Source organism: Balaenoptera musculus, chromosome 19 (assembly GCF_009873245.2).
Source record: "Balaenoptera musculus isolate JJ_BM4_2016_0621 chromosome 19, mBalMus1.pri.v3, whole genome shotgun sequence".
Taxonomy (NCBI): Eukaryota; Metazoa; Chordata; class Mammalia; order Artiodactyla; family Balaenopteridae; genus Balaenoptera; species Balaenoptera musculus.
The window spans coordinates 47,952,236-47,973,371 of NC_045803.1; the positions used below are offsets into that span (position 1 = coordinate 47,952,236).

Consider the following 21,136-nt stretch of genomic DNA (forward strand, 5'->3'; position numbering starts at 1 on the left):
ACTTTTTGGCAATTCTAATAAAATTAAACACGCACGTATCCTATGACCCAGGGATTCCACTCCTTGGGTAGAGAAATTAATACACATGTCCATAAAGAGACTTGTATGAAATTAAAAAAAAAAAAAAAGACTTGTATGTGTAGGTCTACATATAATAAAATAAAAACTGGAAATAATCCAAATGTCCATCAACAGGAGTATGAATAAGCAAATTATATTATTTTCATACCATGGAACTACTGATACACGCAACAACGTGGATCAATTTCAAAAACGTTAAGTTGAGCAAAATAAGCCGGACATAAAATAGTACATGCTGGATGATTCTATTTAGATGAAGTTCAAGCACAGGCAAACTAAACTTCAATGATGGAAGCAGAAGAATCATTTCCTCTGGGTAAAGCGACCAGGGAACTTTTGGGAGTGAGGACAAGGCTCTGTATCCTGATCTGGGTGCTGGTCATCAAGGTACAGACTTCACATTTGTGTACCCTAAATTATACCCCAATAAAATACTGTTAGTATGAAAAATGTTCTAACAGGAACATTTTCCCGCTGACCCAAAGTCCAGATACAGATATCTGTTGTTTCCTTTTAAGAGTAGGTGATTGGGGGCTTCCCTGGTGGCGCAGTGGTTAAGAATCCGCCTGCCAATGCAGGGGACACAGGTTTGAGCCCTGCTCCGGGAAGATCCCACATGCCGCGGAGCAACTAAACCCGTCTGCTCCAACTACTGAGCCTGCGCTCTAGAGCCCGTGAGCCACAACTACTGAAGCCCACGCGCCTAGAGCCCGTGCTCCGCAACAAGAGAAGCCACCGCGATGAAAAGCCTGCACACCACAACGAAGAGTAGCCCCCACTCGCCGGAACTAGAGAAAGCCTGCATGCAGCAACAAAGACCCAACTCAGCCAAAAACATAAAATAAATTAAAAAAAAAAAAAGAGTAGGTGATTGTTTTCTAGTCCAACCTTTCGAATAAGGAATCTGGTGTAATGTAGGGCGTTCTCTGGCATTTAACTCCCACTTCTTGTAGGGCCAAGTTCTCATCTGCCTGGGTTACTGCAGAAACTGGCAAACTCCCAGGACAGCCGTAGCACCTGCTCATGAACTTGGTGCAATGTCCTTTCTTTCTTGTTAGCTTAGCTATTCATCATTAAGTATGCTAATTATATCATATACAATATAACCAGGTGTTTGTAGCAGGAGGGTTTCCAAGTTATCCTGGTCATCACACTGTAGAACCAGAAGTCTACAGCATAATATTTAAGTTTAAAAAACCACTAATATGGGGAAGGTTGTAAAGGTGTGGGGACAGGGGTATATGTACTCTGCACTCAATTTTGCTATGAACATAAAATTGCTCTAAAACATAAAGTGTATTAATTAAGAAAAAAAGTTACAATATGATCCAGTCATTCAGTTCCTAGGTATATATCCAAGAAAAATGAAAAAATATATATCCACACAAAATTTGCACAGAATATTCATAGCAGCATTATTCATAATGGCCAAAGAGTGGAAATAGTCCCAATGTCCAATGACTGATGTATGAATAAATAAAACAGGGTATATACATGTGATGGAATATTATTTGGCAATAAGAAGAAATGAAGTACTGATACATGCTACAAATTGTATGATCCTTGAAAATATACTAAGTGAAAGATGTCAGTTACAAAAGAACACACATATAATTCCATTTATATGAACTGTCCAGAATAGACAAATTTATAGACAGAAAGTAGATCAGTGTTTGCCCAGGGCTGGAGGAATGGGGGACTTAGGGACTGGGGTGACCCTTAAGGGATTCAAAGTTTCTTTTTGGGATAATGAAAAGGTTCTAGAATTTACTCCAGTGATGGCTGCACATACACTACATGTGTGTGGTAATGTCAGAAGTGGCCTATTAGTGTTACGGGACTACAGATTATCTCTTGCTATTTTTCTAGTTTTATTTAATGTTCAGATAATACTTTAGCAATAGGGGAAAAGCACATTAAAAAAGAATTTGCCTTGTTTTGACAACAGTTTTTATTAAGCAACTCCTTCTAGTAGTAACTTTACAGTAGAAATCTCAGCTTGGGTGAAATTCAATGAACCATGATCTTTTGGGAGTAAATCTTATAACTAACACAAATTGTCCAAAGACAAATTCCCAGATGTCTGCCTATTTCTGGCCCATGAATGTAGCTTACACCTGCATCTCCCAGACTCACCTCGGAGTAGGCTCAGTCGGAGACACTGCTCGGTGCATCGTCATGGGCCTTGTGAAATACACCAGGTACCCTGTCAAAGGAGACATCACATGTGCACATCAAGGTCAATGAGCTGGTCGTGGGAAATCCTAAGAAAGCACTGGTCAATCTTTTGTCTACCTCAATATACCTGAAGGATAAGACATAGTATCCTAAGCTACCTAGGCTCACAACGGCAGCCGTACTTAATAAAAACAAAGATAAGGACCTCCAGGATTCAGGAGAGATGGGATGTATGTGGTTTGGAAAAAGTCTTCACAGGTACTTTATATTTCCTATGTGTATTTTCAATAGGCTGAGTCAAGACTCAAATTCACACTCATCAGAATCAAACAAATTAAGTCTGTAAATCTGGTGAACATTCTTAGGGTATGTCCCCAGATGCCAATTCGGCATCAGATAACACTATGACAGAAATCTTTTGAGTTCTCAGGAAATAAAAACAAAGAAACATTTTCTGATGGAAATTTTTATACAGACATTCTTAGCTTCTCTCTCTCGAAATCTAGAATCAGAGAACCGAAAGAGACCAACCTGCCCCGCAGAATCTGGCCCCCGACGTCCTGGGAAAGGGAATATTGGCATCCTGGTAGGACCCATAGGCAGTGGTCACCCGGGCAAATGTCGGTAGGGGCGGCGTGACAGAGTTCGGGAGCGCAAAGGGATTGCTGGAAGCGCTGTCTTCTTGGTTCTGAAATTTTAAAATCAAGAGACTAAAACCCACAGTCTGTCTTCAAGCCAAATTACAAAACAGGACACATTATTACAAGATCAGGGAGCCCAGGATTTTAGGGAGGAGGAAAGGAAACGAAACCCCAAAGCATAGGTTGGTAACAAGGATCCCACCACAAAAGACTCAAGGCAGGAGACAAGCTGGCGCAGGCAGGGCTCCAAACAGCTCTGGTTGCGTTTCACTTTTTGCAGGGAAGTGTCTTTCAGGATCTAGAAAAGGCACAAAACGCAGTCAAGAAGAGCAACATTCTTTCTCCTGATTCTTTTTTATCGTGTGAAGCATCGGAAGCAGCAACAATGCTGGGGTACCAGAGCGTGGCCGTGTCTGAGGCTGCCAACACAACACACCACCTTCCCCCTCCCCGAGAGGCTCAGGGAGAAGATTCATTTGTGAATCCTCTTCCAGGAGCCCTTTCCTTTGCCACGGCAGGCACGTGCACTGGCTCTGAGAGAGCACAATTAGAACCACCATTCTTCCTTTATAGTGAATTCTACTCCTTTGCTCTCTCCCGACCCCACCCTCCTCCATGAGAAATCTCAGCATCACTTAGAGTAATATCCTCCAGTCTGGACTGAAAACTGTTCCATGTGATACATACATGCCAGGGGGAACAGATTTCACTTTAGTGAAAATTAAAATGTACCTTTTTGGGGGGGTCCTTTAAAAATATAAAGCCTAATATACCTGGACAAAACTATAATTCAGAAAGATACATGTACCCCTATGTTCATAGCAGCACTATTCACAATACCCAAAACAAGGAAACAACCTAAATGTCCACTGACAAATAAACTGATAAAGAAGATTTGGTACATACATACAATGGAATACTACTCAGCCATAAAAAAGAACAAAATAATGCCATTTGCAGCAACATGGATGCAACTAGAAATTATCATACTAATTGAAGTAAGTCAGAAAGAGAAAGACAAATACCATATGATATCACTTATATGTGGAATCTAAAATATGGTACAAATGAACCTATCTACAAAACAGAAACAGACTCACAGACATAGAGAACAGACTTGGGGTTGCCAAGGGTTAGGGGAAGGGAGACAGATGGCCTGGGAATTTGGGGTTGGTAGATGTAAACTATTACATTTAGAACGGATAAACAACAAGGTCCTACTGTATAGCACAGGGAACTATATCCAATCTCCTGGGATAAACCATAATGGAAAAGAATATTAAAAAAAGAATGTATATATGTGTATAACTGAGTCACTTTGCTGTATAGCAGAGATTGGGGCACAACATTGTAAATCAACTATACTTTAATAACATATATATATTTTATATACATATATATATGGAGCTTAACATTTTAAAGCACATGCTATCGATATAAACTGACATACACATACTGAAGCTAGGCATATAAATTGGACCTGGGCTGTCTAACATGGAAGTCATTACCGGGCTATAAAGCACATGAAGTGTGGCTAGTCTGGATTGAGATGTGCTGTAAGCATAAAATTCACACCAAAAGTTGAAGACTTAGTACCAAAAAGAAAAAAAAAAAAAAAAAAAAGAATGTAAGCTATCGCAATAATTTTTATACTGCTTACATGTTGATATGATAATACTTTGGATATACTGGATTAAATTAAAATATTATTGAAATTAATTTACCTGCTTTTTTTTTTATTAGTATGGCTACTAGAAAATTGAAAATTACATGTAGTCTGCATCACATTTCTATTGGACAGCACTGAATTAGACCTTTAAAACACTTGCTAGGGGCTTCCCTGGTGGCGCAGTGGTTGGGAGTCTGCCTGCCGATGCAGGGGACACGGGTTCGTGCCCTGGTCTGGGAAGATCCCACATGCCGCGGAGCAACTGGGCCCGTGAGCCGCAATTACTGAGCCTGCGCGTCTGGAGCCTGTGCTCCGCAACAAGAGAGGCCGCGATAGTGAGAGGCCCGCGCATCGCGATGAAGAGTGGCCCCCGCTTGCCACAACTAGAGAAAGTCCTCGCACAGAAACGAAGACCCAACACAGCCATAAATAAATAAAAATAAAAATAAAAATTATTAAAAAAAAAAAACACTTGCTTACCCTATCATTTTTTTTTTTTAAGTGATTTTTTTTTTTAATTTATTTATTTATTTTTGGCTGTGTTGGGTCTTCGTTTCTGTGCGAGGGCTTTCTCCAGTTGCGGCAAGTGGGGGCCACTCTTCATCGCGGTGCACGGGCCTCTCACTATCGCGGCCTCCCTTGTTGCGGAGCACAGGCTCCAGACGCGCAGGCTCAGTAGTTGTGGCTCACGGGCCTAGTTGCTCCGCGGCATGTGGGATCCTCCCAGACCAGGGCTCGAACCCGTGTCCCCTGCATTGGCAGGCGGATTCTCAACCGCTGCGCCACCAGGGAAGCCCTACCCTATCATTTTTATACCAATAGAAAAATCTATCTTTTTTGTATGTCCAAACAAGGCAACGAAATGTTCAGACTCCAAGGACAAAATGTCAAGTACCACAAAATCTGAGTAATTAGCATTTCACAGACCCTTACAAAGCTTGAACAATTTCTTGGTTACCTATCATACCCCAAGAAGATAGAACAATCAAGTGTATATAACACAAACTAGGCAAAAAATGAACAGCATTCAGGTCAACTTGGTGCTGTCAGGATATTTCTGCTATTTCACATGTGATGCTGCTCAGACCGAAAAAGACGTATCTCAGCTCATGGGGCTTTTTTATGAGGATTCCACCTGATTAGCTCTGCGTGAACTGACAAATCAAGTTTCTGAACCTGTAAAGCTAAAGACAAGATGCCAGGCTGTACCCCTCCATTCAGGCACTGCTGTTCTATCACACACCTCACCTGTCCAGCCAGCCAGCCTCACTCTAAGTAACAACATCTCCTTTTACGGAGCAGATTTTTTTTAATGACCTTACATACTTTTTTTCTGATTAGAAAGTATCTTTTAGCTTCAGAATACATTTTGCCTTATAGTTTCCAAATAAATGAGATTGTATTGTATTAACCTGGGATTAACGCATAGCTTTAATGAGATCTGTGAGCAGATTATATGCAATTACATAATTGCCTATGATTTATATGCAATATTTCTGAAGTTATATGCAATATCTGTGCAAATTTTTCTGTGGAAGGGTGTGTGGTTTTCATTAGACTTTAGAAGGGGGCGGTCCATGACCCAAAGAGATTAAGAACCAGCACTCAATGTTTTCTACACAAAAAGAATACAGTTGTTAACCCTGCCAGGCGGAAGGACACATGAGGTCCAAATCTTATCGATTGGTTTTTTCACTCAACTTCACTGCTCGACTCAGACACTGATGCACATGAGCAGTGTTCTCCACTTCTGACATCAAGGAGAACTTGTGAACACAGATGCCCACCTTGAGCAGCTTCGCTTTCATAGTGGATGTGATGGTGGTGGGGTTAATGAACTGGAAGGAAGGGGCCGCGTGGTTCGGGTACTGCGCAGGGAACTTCACCAGCATCTTGACGCGGTGGTTGCTACAGTGCACAGACACTGTGCAGCTCCTGTCTGCTGCGTCCATCTGCAGGGGACAAATCAATAGCTGCTTTGGAGAGGAACTGCAAAGGGTCTTCAGATGCAAACAGGTTTAAATAAGGTAACTGAATGCTCTAGGTTCCTGGTAACGGAGTGAGAGAGAGTCTCCAAAGATGAATTTGGAAGATGTGGACAACTCATTTTCAAAACGGATTTTTAATTTTAGCACCGATTTAATAAGTTCAAAGTGTTTTTACTTAAAAAAGCTTCATCACAAAGCTGTGAGATAGGCTGAAACTTGTTATATTTATTTTGAGATGGGAAAATAAAGCAGGAAGATGTTAAAAACCTGACTCAAGTTAAAAGTACTCCTGGGACCTAGGAATAAACCTACCTAAGGAGAAAAAAGACCTGTATGCAGAAAACTATAAGACACTGATGAAAGAAATTAAAGATGATACAAATAGATGGAGAGATATACCATGTTCTTGGATTGGAAGAATCAACATTGTGAAAATGACGATACTGCCCAAAGCAATCTACAGATTCAATGCAATCCCTATCAAACTACCACTGACATTTTTCACAGAACTAGAACAAAAAATTTCACAATTTGTATGGAAACACAAAAGACCCCGAATAGCCAAAGCAATCTTCAGAAAGAAAAACGGAGCTGGAGGAATCAGGCTCCCTGACTTCAGACTATACTACAAAGCTACAGTAATCAAGACAGTATGGTACTGGCACAAAAACAGAAATATAGATCAATGGAACAGGATAGAAAGCCCAGAGATAAACCCACACACATATGGTTACCTTATCTTTGATAAAGGAGGCAGGAATATACAGTGGAGAAAAGACAGCCACTTCAATAAGTGGTGCTGGGAAAACTGAACAGCTACATGTAAAAGAATGAAATTAGAACACTCCCTAACACCATACACAAAAATAAACTCAAAATGGATTAAAGACCTAAATGTAAGGCCAGACACTATAAAACTCTTAGAGGAAAACATAGGCAGAACACTCTATGACATAAATCACAGCAAGATCCTTTTTGACCCACCTCCTAGAGAAATGGAAATAAAAACAAAAATAAACAAATGGGACCTAATGAAACTTAAAAGCTTTTGCACAGCAAAGGAAACCAATAACAAGATGAAAAGACAAACTGCAGAATGGGAGAAAATATTTGCAAACGAAGCAACGGACAAAGGATTAATCTCCGAAATATACAAGCAACTCATGCAGCTCAATATCAAAAAAACGAACAACCCAATCCAAAAATGGGCAGAAGACCTAAATAGACATTTCTCCAAAGAAGATATACAGACTGCCAACAAACGTGTGAAAGGATGCTCAACATCACTAATCATTAGAGAAATGCAAATCAAAACTATAATGAGGCATCACCTCACACCGGTCAGAATGGCCATCATCAAAAAATCTACAAACAATAAATGCTGGCGAGGGTGTGGAGAGAAGGGAACCCTCTTGCACTGTTGGTGGGAATGTAAATTGATACAGCCACTATGGAGAACAGTATGGAGGTTCCTTAAAAAACTAAAAATAGAACTACCATATGACCCAGCAATCTCACTACTGGGCATGTACCCTGAGAAAACCGTAATTCAAAAAGTGACATGTACCCCAATGTTCATTGCAGCACTATTTACAATAGCCAGGACATGGAAGCAACCTAAGTGTCCATCGACAGATGAATGGATAAAGAAGATGTGGAACATATATACAACGGAATATTACTGAGCCATAAAAAGAAACGAAACTGAGTTATTTGTAGTGAGGTGGATGGACCTAGAGTCTGTCATACAGAGTGAAGTAAGTCAGAAGAGAAATGTATGCTAACATGTGTTAGCTACTGTATGCTAACACATATATATAGAATCTAAAAAAAAAAAATGGTTCTGAAGAACCTAGGGGCAGGACAGGATTAAAGACACAGACGTACAGAATGGACTTGAGGACACGGGGAGGGGGAAGGGTAAGCTGGGACTAAGTGAGAGAGTGGCAATGAAATATATACACTACCAAATGTAAAATAGCTAGCTAGTGGGAAGCAGCCACATGGCACAGGGAGATCAGCTCGGTGCTTTGTGACCTCCTAGAGGGGTGGGATAGGGAGGGTGGGAGGGAGATGCAAGAGGGAGGTGATATGGGGGTATATGTATACGTATAGCTGATTCCCTTTGTTATACAGCAGCAACTAACACAACAATGTAAAGCAGTTATACTCCAATAAAGATGTCAAAAAAAAAAAAGGACTCCTGGGAAAATCCTCCTCTCTAAAGGAGATGAGGGGCTGCCAGGGGCTGGGGAGACAGGAAGTGGGGAGAGGCTGCTAGGGGATGTAGGGTTTCTTTGGGGATGATGAAAACGGTCTGGAAGTAGCACTGGTGATGGCTGCATGGCTTTGTGAATGTACTAAGAACCACTAAATTGTACACTTTATTTTTTTTTTTAAGATTTTTTTTTTTTTGATGTGGACCATTTTTAAAGTCTTTATTGAATTTGTTACAATATTGCTTCTGTTTTATGTTTTGGTTTTTTGGTCTCAAGGCATGTGGGATCTTAGCTCCCCAATCAAGGATCGAATCCATACCCCCTGCATTGGAAGGCGAAGTCTCAACCACTGGACCACTAGGGAAGCCCCTGTAAACTTTAAAAGGGTGAATTTTGTGGTATGTGAATTATAGCTCAGTAATTTTTATTTTATTTTATTTTATTTTTTTATTTGGCCATGCCACGCAGCATGTGGGATCTTAGTTCTCTGACCAGGGATCGAACCCGCGCCCCCTGTAGTGGAAGTGTGGAGTCTTAACCACTGGATCACCAGGGAAGTCCCTCTCGTAATTTTTAAAAAGCAGTCCTGGGAAAGGAATCAAGATCTCCTTCTTAGACGAGATCACTAGATATCCAAACTGTTCTCAACTGGGACAAAGGGAATATAAACTGAGTTGATATAGATAACCAATTAATCAAGGAATCCTTTATCTCTTTTGATTTCTTGTGCTGCCAACTAGAGATGGCAGCTGGAGGATGGCAAAAAGAGCCACACATATGGGAAATCTGGAGACTCGGATTCAAATAGCTGTTGACCTCGGACAGGTTATTTCATTTCGTAGTGTCTCTGTTTCCTCATCTGTAGAGTGAGGATAAAACCACTTATTGCAGAACTGTTTTAAAGGCCAAATGAGACAATTATGTAAGTGCACAGATCCAGGCCTACTGTTAATTGAATCTGGGCTAAAGAAAAACTAATCAAGTGTTAAAACTCCTTCACAGAAAGACTCAATTCCCTGAAGCACAGAATTTCAGTACCTGCCCAAAAGGAAAAGAGTAAACCTCTCCGTGTGTTAAATGAACAAAGAGGCTTGGTCACCTTCTTAACATGCATCTAAATCTCTGAGGAAATGATCAGCTTACGAGGCAAGATCGTACAGCAAAGTACTAAGAGCCTTGGAGAGTCAAGAGGCTGGCTTCCAAAGTCAGCCCTGCCATTAACTTTGCCAGTAACCCCCGCCAAACACTAAACTTTCCAGGAGCTGAGCATCTTCACATAGAGTAAAATGAGGCGTTAGAGCATCTAAGGAGATTTTAAGACATTTGAGCATCAGTTTATCCCTTGGTTCATCTTATGAGAAAATAATAGGGTAAGGGAAAATAATCTGCAGTTGTAAAATATCTATGTCCTTAGATAACCTAGAAAACAAAAAAGCAAGCACAGAGACTTCCCTGTTAGAGCAGCAAAGCTATATTGCTAGCCTAAATCATGGCTGAAATAGTCCCCTCACCCACCAACCGCCAACCGCAAGTGAGAGACAGTTCGCTAAGCCCGAGCACCTCCACGTTCACGTTGCGGATCTGCACGTTGATCAGGGAGAACTCCTGCTGCAGAGTCTGAGGCAGGCCCAGCTGCTCTGATTTCTTCTCTTCCAGGAGGCTGCTTGGGGGGTCTTCCTTTAAGACTAGCAGGAGAGAGAGGGTAACTTGTTGGAAAAGATTTCTGAAATGGATTCACAGAGCAGTTCTGGGGTATCTGCCTCAACTCGGAGATGCAGAGAGGGGCACCGCACCGAAAACATCAGTGTGACCAATTACCTTCCTCCTCCCCGTGGCTGGAGTTGTGCTGGTGATCCGTCTCCTGAGTGTGAAGGGTCTTCTCTGGTTCCGGCAGAAGAGCAATGCTCTCAATGAACTCATCAACACCATCTAAGATGTCATTTGCACAAAGCTGCAACAGAGGGGAGGAGATCTAGGTCTAGAGAAGTCAGTGGAAAGGACTGTCGTGTTTGGTTGAGTTCTGACTTAAAAATGGGAATCACAAAGGAGAGAGATGTCAGCCCCAAACTGATACAATCAAAATAAGTTTTGCCCATCACCAATTCTCCCTGGTTAAATACACAGGGTAACAGATTCTATTAGCCTACCCTGGAAAATGTTTTATCCTGTTCGTAGTTTACGCAAATCTCAGAAAACCTTTTAAACTCCAGCCTTGATGGAGTTATTCAGCCAACCCAAGAGCAAAAATATCATAACCTCAAAGCATTTGGAGCAAATGGTACTTTTTGGAGAAAACAGATTTAAAAGGCAATAAGGTGATGATATTTGACCAAAATTGCTCATGAATGACTTGGTACTAAGCAGTGTAGCAAATCTGACCCAGAATTTTCTATCCACTCTGTACAGAGTGCTGTATGGGATGCAATACAAGTGAGACAGCGATCCCACCTTCAAGGAATTTAGCCACCGGACGAGAAGACAGAACCCCGTGATGGGGCAGAGCAAAGCAAGGGCCACGAAAGCAGTTCACACAGGGACCACTGTGCTTCATATAAGAACAGATACAACTTATGGGGCAAAAACTGGAAAGGGCTTCACTTAACAGGTGTTGTTGATGAACGTGGAGGACTCTGAACACTGCCTAGTGCCAGGGCAGATCTTCTAGCCCATTTATAAGAGAAAGAAATGAAGCCCCCAGGCCACTTGCTCAGTATGCTAACCCACACTACCTTAGACCAGGACAAGAGGAAAAAAAGACATTCAGAGGCTTTGCAGCCTTCAAGTGCTGACTACTGAAGGGGGCTCCTGAACACCTCAAAGCCTCAGTGTAGCATACACAAGCCACTCGGCCAACCAGCAAGTACGTATTAAATGTCCATCACGTATCCTCTAACTTCTTCAACTACCAAATCTTCTATCTTACGTTTCTGGTGTATCCAGTTAGCATTCCTCCACAGTATCATTGAATACATACCCTCTGCATCTGGGAATCCACCCGCCACATTCTCAAGGTCTGATCCCGTGACCACGTAACCAGTTGGTAGTCCTTGGACCCTGGAAATCATCAGATAAGAATCGTGGAGGTTTTTCTGGATTCAACATCAAGTTTCTTACAGGTTGCGATGGGGTCAGATTCATTCATCCATTCATACATTTAACAAATATTTATGGAACATCTCCTATATGCCAGGTACTGTTCTAGGCACTAGGGCTATAACATGAATACAAGAATCTCTGTCTTTACAGATCTCACATTCCAATGGTGGAAATAGACAAACATACAATAACGTGTCTGGTAGTGACAATGTTATGAAAAAAATAACATGGGATAAGAGGATAGAGACTGACAGGGGAACTATTTTTAGATAGGACTTCCCTGAGGAAGTCACCTTTGAGCAGAACCTTATTTTTATTTCTTTTTTTATAAATTTATTTATTTATCTTTGGCTGCGTTGGGTCTTCGTGGCTACGCACGGTCTTCTAATCACAGTGGCTTCTCTTGTTGTGGAGCACGGGCTCCAGGCGTGCGGGCTTCAGTAGTTGTGGCACGCGGGCTCAGTAGTTGTGGCACGTGGGCTCTAGAGCGCAGGCTCAGTAGTTGTGGTGCACGGGCTTAGTTGCTCCACGGCATGTGGGATCTTCCCGGACCAGGATTCGAACCCATGTTCCCTGCACTGGCAGGCGGATTCTTAACCACTGTGCCACCAGGGAAGTCCTGAGCAGAAACTTAAAGGAAGTGAAATAATAGCTCACAAATTAGCAAGTGAAGAGTGATGCTGGGATTTAATGTCTCAGTGAACTTTCACCTCCACAAATGTTCTTCCTTTTACGTGCTCCAGAGGAGCTGGGGATGAATAGGTTGCTTGTAAAATGAATTGTTTTAAATGCATCGTGACATCTTACTGTTTAAAATAATTTTTTGGTAAAGAAATGCATCTCTTTATAAAAGGAATAATCAATCTTTAATGTTCTTAACTGACTGAATTGTATTTTCACACGATAGGTCTGGTCAAAGGGAAATTATCCTATCAATAAAAAGGTCCAAGGTACTTTCTGAAAGAGCTTTATGAAAGATCAGAACATTTCAGGGTAATTCTGCAGTATCTAGAATCTTCTTTATGGCCATCTTCAGAGAGCAAAGAATCTAGAAATAATTTCATTCAATTCCCTCATATTATGGATGGGGAAACTGAAGCAACGGAGAACAGAGCGAGTGAGGGCCAAAGTTCCTTCTCTTTGTCACTGCCTTCAACCAGGCCTTCATTCCTCCATGTTTTAATACATCCCTGTGCACAACTATCAAGACAGCAACTATTCTGAGCTACTACCTGTCATGAGAACCGCCATCTAGCCCAAGTTCATAACAACAATTTGCTTTTCTTTTTTTTTTTTTTTTGGCATCATTGCATGGCTTGCAGGATCTTAGTTTCCCGACCAGGGATTGAACCCAGGCCCTCGGCAGTGAAAGCGCGGAGTCCTAACCACTGGACCACCAGGGAAGTCCCAGCAACAATTTTCTGACTCCACATCCAGCCTCTTTTCATGTCCCTGACTTTGAAGAAAAGTTATGCCTAATTCCTTTCTAAACCCAACTCCTCTGCTTGGGGCTTTGGCCCTATTGCCTCCTATTTTCAAAGGGCCTTTGCTTTCACACCTACTCCCTTTCTTGCCCCTTCTCCTTGCCTTCCAACAGAGAGCGCAGCAACCTCCTCCAAGGAACGCAGTCTACTCCTTGCCTCTGAAGGCAACCTCATTCACAAAACCAGTTCGTGCTGCCTCTGTTTCTGCTGTCTTACAATCAGGCTTCCCTCCTCAATCCGCTTTTGGAACTGGTCTCTCAACGATCGTATGGCTTCCTATTTATACCTATTTATACAACTAAGTGCTTCTCTCTTACTTTGCATGGAGATCCTTCAGCAAAACCCAAAACCAATGACCTCCGATTCCTTCATGAAGCATCCTTTTCCTTGGACCACAACATCCTGATTCTCTTCCTACCTCTGAGAGCTCCTTCACCACAGTGAAAAACCAACGTCAAAGCCTGAGGTGGTCCAATAAACACTGACTAAGAAGACACAGCAGTAAAAAGAAAATGGAACACCATTAGGTTGAGAAAGAAGTAAAATGTAAGAATACATGCAGGATGGGGACTTCCCTGGTGGTCCAGTGGATAAGACTTTGGGCTCCCAATGCAGGGGGCCCAGGTTCGATCCCTAGTCGGGGAACTAGGTCCCGTGTGCATGCCGCAACTAAGAGTCCGCATGCCGCAACTAAATAAATAATTTTTTTTTAAAGGAATACATGCAGGATGATTACATTTATAAAAGGTTCAAAAACAAACAAACCTAAGTTATTTTTAGGGATGCAGAAATGGGTGGTAAACTGTAAAAATAAAAACAGAAATCACTACCGTAAATGTTAGGATAGTGTTTACCTCTAGGAAAGGGAAAGGATTGTGATCGGGAAGCTTCCGGGTTCTAGCAATGTTTTCTTTCTTGACCTTGGTGGTAGTCACACAGATTTTCATGTTATAAACTCTACATGTTTTATGCAATTTTGTAGATGATATATCTCACAATAAAAAGGAATTTTAAAAAAACACCTGTAACCTGTACTCAAAATTTCACTACTGGCTAGACAGCCCCAATTTATACAATTCACCCTGCCAGCTTACAGATGACACAGACAACTGAAAATGGGTTGTTAAAAACTTTTTATTTCAGTCCGAAACTACAGGCCAACCTCTCGCTGCCAGACCATGGGGAAACTCTATCATCTCTTTTCAATGGCAAAATGCAGGACAGAGTTGAAAGATGAAGTCAAGCATGGAAATTGATGGGATAGAGACCAAGCAGCCTCGTGTTTCTAGAAGCAAGTGAGATTATGGAAATGAAGATGGGAAAATTAAGAGCATGATCAAAAGATTCCTATCAAAAACAATCCTAGGGACTTCCCTGGTGGTCCAGTGGTTAAGAATTCGCCTTTCAATACAGGGGACGTGGGTTCAATCCCTGGTCGGGGAACTAAGATCCCACATGCCGCGGGGCAACTAAGCCCGTGCGCTCTAGAGCCCCTGAACCACAGCTAGAGAGAAGACCGTGCACTGCCATGAAGACCCCACACGCCACAGTGAAAGATCCTGCATGCCGCAACAAACATCCCATGTGCCGAAACTAAGACCCAATGCAGCCAAATAAATGAATAAATATTTTTAAATAAATAAAAATTAAAAAAAAACAAAAACAAAAAAACGATCCTAGAAGAGGCTTGTGAAGGTCACAAACAAGCTGGGATAAGATGACTGCTCTAATCCCAGGTCCACCAGTGACCTCTCCTGGACTCTGGACAAGTCACACCACTCCACTGCCCGGTTTTCCTTTTGTGATATGGAAAGACCATGAAATATACTTCTGGTCTGGAAAACATTTAGAGAGTGTGGCAATAAGATCTCAAGACAAGGGAGGTTGCAACTAAGTTTGCATGGTGAGTTGCTGGAGAAACTGAGGCCGAGGGCTTCCTGACCCCCATTATACTTATGATGCATGAATGAGGGCTAGCTAGATTAAGCTGCAATAACAAACAGCCCCAAATCTCAGTGGCTTAATGCAAGGCTCTCCTGCTGTCTCTATATCTTCACCTCACCCCCACCCTAGTGGGAGCAGCGCCACATGGAGTTTCTCCAGGTACCTCGGCATTAGCAGGGAGAGTAAATAATTGCACACTGGCTGTTACCACTTCAACCCAAAAGAGACTGCATCACTTTCATTCATGTTTCAAGATCCAAGCAGGTCACGTGGCCAAACCTATCTTCAAGGGGCTGGGAGGTGAAATACCACTGTGTGTTTGTGAAGAGAACTGGGAATACGTGGTAGGTGGTACTGACGATGACCTTGCATCTCCCTCATCAAGAGACGGGGAAGGGAGAATTCCTTGGCAGTCCAGTGGTTAGGACTCCACGCTCTCACTGCCAAGGGCCCGGGTTTGATACCTGATGGGGGAACTAAAATACCACAAGCCACACGTTGCAGCCAAAACAAAACAAACAAACAAACAAACAAAAACAGGGGGGGAAGGAGCAAGTGCCAGGGATTTCTGAGCGTGTGATGACCCCAGAGTTTTTCAGCTCTAGAAGTGATCCAACAGCAAGGCTACCAACCTCTCCAGATCCCTTCCACACAGGAGAGAGACTGCACAGAACACAAGAGGAGGGACTTGGGGGGAAGAAGCACAGCCACACACCCTATCACCCACCTATGATTAAAGGGGGAGGTTCCCTGACTCCCGCTCCTAAGCCAGCCCTGTTCCTGGATCCTCCCCTCCGATCACGTGGCCCACCCGGACGGGAGCTGCTGGTGAGCAGGGCTCAGGAGGAAATCAGTTGGCGGTCTCCCTCCCACCCACCTTCCTTCTGTTTCCTCCACTGGAATTCCAGCACCACATCATCATGGCCTACGAAGGTATGGACCGGCGTGTTCAAGTCAAAGACATTCCACAAGAGCAGGCTGTTCTCCCTTCGCAGCTGGGGAACCATCACGGTCACCAATCCATTGCTGAAAGGCTGTGGCAAAAGAGGGAAAAGCAGGCATTGCTCCAGGGAGAATCCGCTGAGTCTTGAGTTACCCACGTTGGAATTCTCGCCTAATTAAAATAAACTGGATGATGGGAGGCCCCAACCCATCTGGGGAACATTTTTCCAAATACCGTCAGTTGACCATCACATCTACTTTTCATTTGCTTTCCTTTTTTTTTTCCTTTGCTGATGGAAGGGACCACAGCAAGTAAAAAATAAAGCTAAGCCAAATACTTGGAGAAGAACGTTTTTTAATGTAAAATAAGCAAATGGCTCTAGGGGTTGCACACGGGAACACACCGTTTCACACCCCGGCTCCTCTCCACGAGTTCCCTCTGAGAGTTATCGAGTGCATTCCCAGAATGAGCGTGCAAGGCACACTGAGGGTAACCCCAGACAGCAAACAAACCCTGCCATGTGGAAATGCACCAGAAGCACACCATCCACGTGAAGCAGCACCTTCCCACTGCCCCCAAGACCACAGCTTTGCAAAGGAAAACCTTCCAATTTCAGGACTGACACTTTCCACTTATAAACACCCAATCTGCGAGGTAGCTAAGGGGCTCATTTGGTTGATAGGCAGACTCTGTTCTTTAAGGAATTAAGCCAAAGCCACCTAAGAGCACACTTATTTTCTCCTGCCCTCTTGGCAGCACTCCTGAGCTTTCCTGTTTATTTTTTAAAGCAAACATATTAATCCAGAGAAGTATTTCAATTCACAAGAGCAATGCCTGACTTCCTCCCAAGTGCTCCCAGATGCGAAGGCCAAGTGATACCCCAATTCTCTTCCTCACTCCATGACGCAGCAGGTGGCAGCCTAATGCATAAAGATACCTTCATTCATCCCTGTGCTCCCTTTCAAGTTGACACTGAAGGAAATATATTATCTCTGATCAATTATCAATCTGGCAACAAAGTTGGAGGGTCGATAACAGCCTATCCACTATACTTGTAGCATTTTGTGGTTTATACAGCATTTTCATACATGTTTTTTTTCCAAAGGGAAAACATATTGTACAGGTACTAAATGCCACCGAATTGGACACTTAAAAATAGGGAATTTTATCACAATTTAAAAAAAAGAGCAAGGCATATTAAACACTATTATTCATGTTTGACACAGGAGGAAACTATTATTCAAAAAACACAAGTGGCTTGTCCAAGGCCACACAAATATTAAATGGCTCATTACAGCATTATTCACAATAGCCAAGATACAGAAACAACCTACATGTCCGTTAATGGGTGAACGAATAAAGAAGATGTGGTACATATACAATGGAATATTATTCAGCGACAAGAAACAAGGAAACCCTAACATTTGTCACAATATGGATGGACCTTGAGGGCATTATGGTACGTGAAATAAGTCAGACAAAGACAAATACTGTATGATATCATTTATACGTGGAATCTAAAAAGCTGAACTCTTAGAAACAGAGAGTAGAACGGTGGTTACCAGGGGTTGGGGGTGGGAGAAACAGGGAGATGCTGGTCAGAGGGTACAAACTTCTGGTTATAAGATGAATAAGCTCTGGAGATCTAATGTACAGCATGTGATTATGGTTAATAGCACCATATGATATACTTGAGTGTTAAAAGAGAGTAGATCTTAAATGTTCTCATTGCAGAAAAGAGATGGTAATTATGTGACGATGGAAGTGTTAACAAATGCTACAGTGGTAACTGTTTGGCAATATGTAAGTGTAACATATCAGCATGTTGTATACCTTGAACTTATGCCATGTTATATGTCAATTATATCTCAGTAAAGCTGGGGAAAAAAATTAAATGGCATTGCCAAGCCCTAAACCAAGGTCTTCTGAATCTAAAGCCAGAGTTCTTTCCACCACGATCCACTGACCTCCAGCCTCTCAACCCTCCAGCTTACCCTCTTCCCCTCCCTTACTGACCACCTTCACACTGCCCAGCTCCCCAGCCCAGCTAGTCTAGCACTTCTAGTATAGAGTCTCACCCAACGACCCAAGGGCAAATTTTTAAATAGATAACAGCTTTTATGCCGTCATTACCACCTTTGTCCCACTTCTAAACCAAGACAGAAGGAGAAAACTGCCTCACAAATAAATAAGAGGAAATGTCCCTGGCCCCTTCTGTCCAAAACACCTAGATAATGTTTCCAAGCAAGAGGTAGGGCATCTCACTCACAGTGTATCTGGCCTTCCATACAGGCACCTGGCAAGGGAGAATATTGAGGTATTTCCGAGGTTGGCGGTAATCCCAGAACTGGAAGAAAGAAAGCAGGATAATTTGTGAAATAAATGCCATTAAAAAAAAAAAAACAAAAAAACTCAACTATCAAAATAAGCATAGCCGCGACTTCCCTGATGGTCCAGTGGTTAAGAATCCTCCTTCCAATGCAGGGGATGCGGGTTCGATCCCTGGTCAGGGAACTAAGATCCCACGTGCCGTGGGGCAACTAAGCCTGTGTGCCACAACTAGAGAGCCTGCGCACCACAACTACTGAGCCCACGTGCCACAACTAGACAGAAGCCCGTGCACCGCAACGAAAGATCCCCCATGCCTCAACAAAGATCCCGCATGCCACAACTAAGACCCAATGCAGCCAAATAAATAAATAAATATTAAAAAAAAAAAAACAGAAAAGAAATAAGCATAGCCTTCAAACTCCATGCTTTCTGTCCTCTAAGTGCATTGGAGTCAGCCCCCATGGCCATGCTCCTGTGACAGACACACAGGAAACGCCCCTTTCACACTTAGAAACATTACAGGAGAAACAAAGACTTCTGTGAACACATGAGGATCACTCCTTGAGGCAGATCACTGCCAGCCTGCCTATTAAACCACCTTCATAGTTGAAAGGTAGAAGTGACAACTTTTCATCCTGTATCACTTCACACCACATAGAGTAATTTAACTACTAAATTAACTACCGCTATTGCTAGTAGTTAAAAATGTACTGACCGCTGACTGCATTTCAGACAGATGTTTAGAGCTTTAAGAGTTTCATCCCATCTAATCCTTACAACAATCATACAGTGGGTGTTATGAATCTCTTTTTCAAAGGTGGAAGCTAAATTACTAAATGATGTAACTTGTCAAGGTCACGCAGCAAAAAGGTGACTGTGCGACTATTTGGGGCCCAACCACTCACGTCCACTCTTCCACCCCCTCCAACACGGAAGGTGCAGGGAACACACAGGTGAGCCAGACAAAAACTGAGCCTTAGAGATGTCTATGCTTTTAACAGAAAAACAAACACACTTAGAGCTCAAGCATTTGCCATGAAAGCAGGAAATGGCAGAGCACCAAAGGTAGGAGGGCCAAGACTGAAACTCTGAACTATCAGGTGTTAAGGAACTATTGTCAAAAACAGGTGACAGGAGGGGACTCCCCTGGCGGTCCACTGGAGGGGGCACGGGTTCAATTCCTGGTTGGGGAACTAAGATCCCACATGCCACGCAGCAGGGACAAAAAAAAAAAAAAAAAAGTGAGAGGAGCCACTCCAGAGAACAGTTTGGCAGTTTCTTAAAAAGTTAAACACACACCCACCATGTGACCCAGCAATCCCATTCGTATATGTTGGTCCTAGAAAACTGAAAAGTTCTGTTCACAGAAAAAAGTCAATACACGAATGTTTACAGCAGCTCTATTTACAATTACCAAAAACTGGGAACAGCCCAAATGTCCTTCCACAGGTCAAGAGATAATAAATTGTAGTATATCCATATAGTGGGTTACTACTCAGCAATAAAAAGTATATGAACTACTGATTCTTAAAACGACTTGGGGGAATCTTAAAGGCATTATGCTGAGTGAAAGAAGCCAACCTCAAAAAGTTACGTTCTGCATGATTCCATTTAAATGACATTCTCATAAAGACAAAACTACGGTGATGGAGAACAGATCAGTGGTTGCCAGAAGTTAGGGGCTGGGGAGGGTGGAACTATATAGGTATAGCATGAGGCAATTCTTGTTTCTTCTGACAACTCTTTTTTGCCGAATTCAAGTCCCATATTCAACATAATAAAACTGTTAAGATGTCATTTCCATCTAAACTGCTTTTGGGTTTCCCAGACGGCCACGGGGTAAACTATGACTTGCTCCCTCAACTTATAAAAGAAGGAAAACTAGAAATAATTAGGTATGCTTGGCATTCTCCTTATTTTCAATTAGCCCAACACTTTGTGAATGCTTTCCTGTTACCAGGTCCACCCTGTGTGAAAAACTAGCAAATAAAAGAGAAGTTCAACCTCCCTGGGTTGATTATATACAAGTAAAATATTATTACTCTGAATGCACTTCAGCAATAGTTTACTTTTCAGGTTGGACAAAAGTATATTCACATTCATTTACAAAGACCAGCATGATAACTACTAATAAAATTAATCCTCTAAAAAAAAGATTTTGTTCTGGATTTAAATATGCTCATCAATTGGTGACAGTTATGTCAGATAATTTATGGGATAAATAGAGGACACTGGAAAAAGTCCTTACTGTTCATAAAAAGCTCTTATTCTCAAGGCCATCACTGATGGGGTCTTATGAAATGATTACGTTATAGTTGAACGGAGGACTCAGTCTATTTCAATGTGATAAAGTTGGTTATTATAATAAGTTAACCGGAGCCGTGCTGCCTCCTATCCGTAGGTAACTTCTGCTTTCCTCTCACCATTGCCAAAGGCCTCTGCGCCAAGCTAGGGATCAAAAAGAAATTTTTCTGAAGAAATGTCACAAGAGCCTCGGTCAAGAACCAGGTTCCTGACTGTTGACGTCACAGGGAACAGCCTCTGGGTACAGGTTTCTCAATA

At 42.3% G+C, this 21,136-nt stretch overlaps 1 protein-coding gene across 3 annotated transcripts in view; it reads right to left on the bottom strand.

Moving 5' to 3' along the window:
• Positions 1–21,136, bottom strand: part of WDR59 (WD repeat domain 59) — an 84,582-nt gene that overhangs the window by 30,207 nt on the left and 33,239 nt on the right. For all 3 annotated transcript variants that reach the window (XM_036834187.1, XM_036834185.1, XM_036834186.1), the window contains 9 exons: positions 18,513–18,590; positions 16,178–16,334; positions 11,751–11,830; positions 10,595–10,727; positions 10,337–10,461; positions 6,357–6,521; positions 3,103–3,198; positions 2,791–2,947; positions 2,218–2,287 (listed from right to left, as the gene is read on the bottom strand). In XM_036834187.1, the coding sequence (XP_036690082.1) occupies positions 2,218–2,287; positions 2,791–2,947; positions 3,103–3,198; positions 6,357–6,521; positions 10,337–10,461; positions 10,595–10,727; positions 11,751–11,830; positions 16,178–16,334; positions 18,513–18,590 (1,061 nt within the window). The remainder of the gene's footprint in view (positions 1–2,217; positions 2,288–2,790; positions 2,948–3,102; positions 3,199–6,356; positions 6,522–10,336; positions 10,462–10,594; positions 10,728–11,750; positions 11,831–16,177; positions 16,335–18,512; positions 18,591–21,136) is intronic.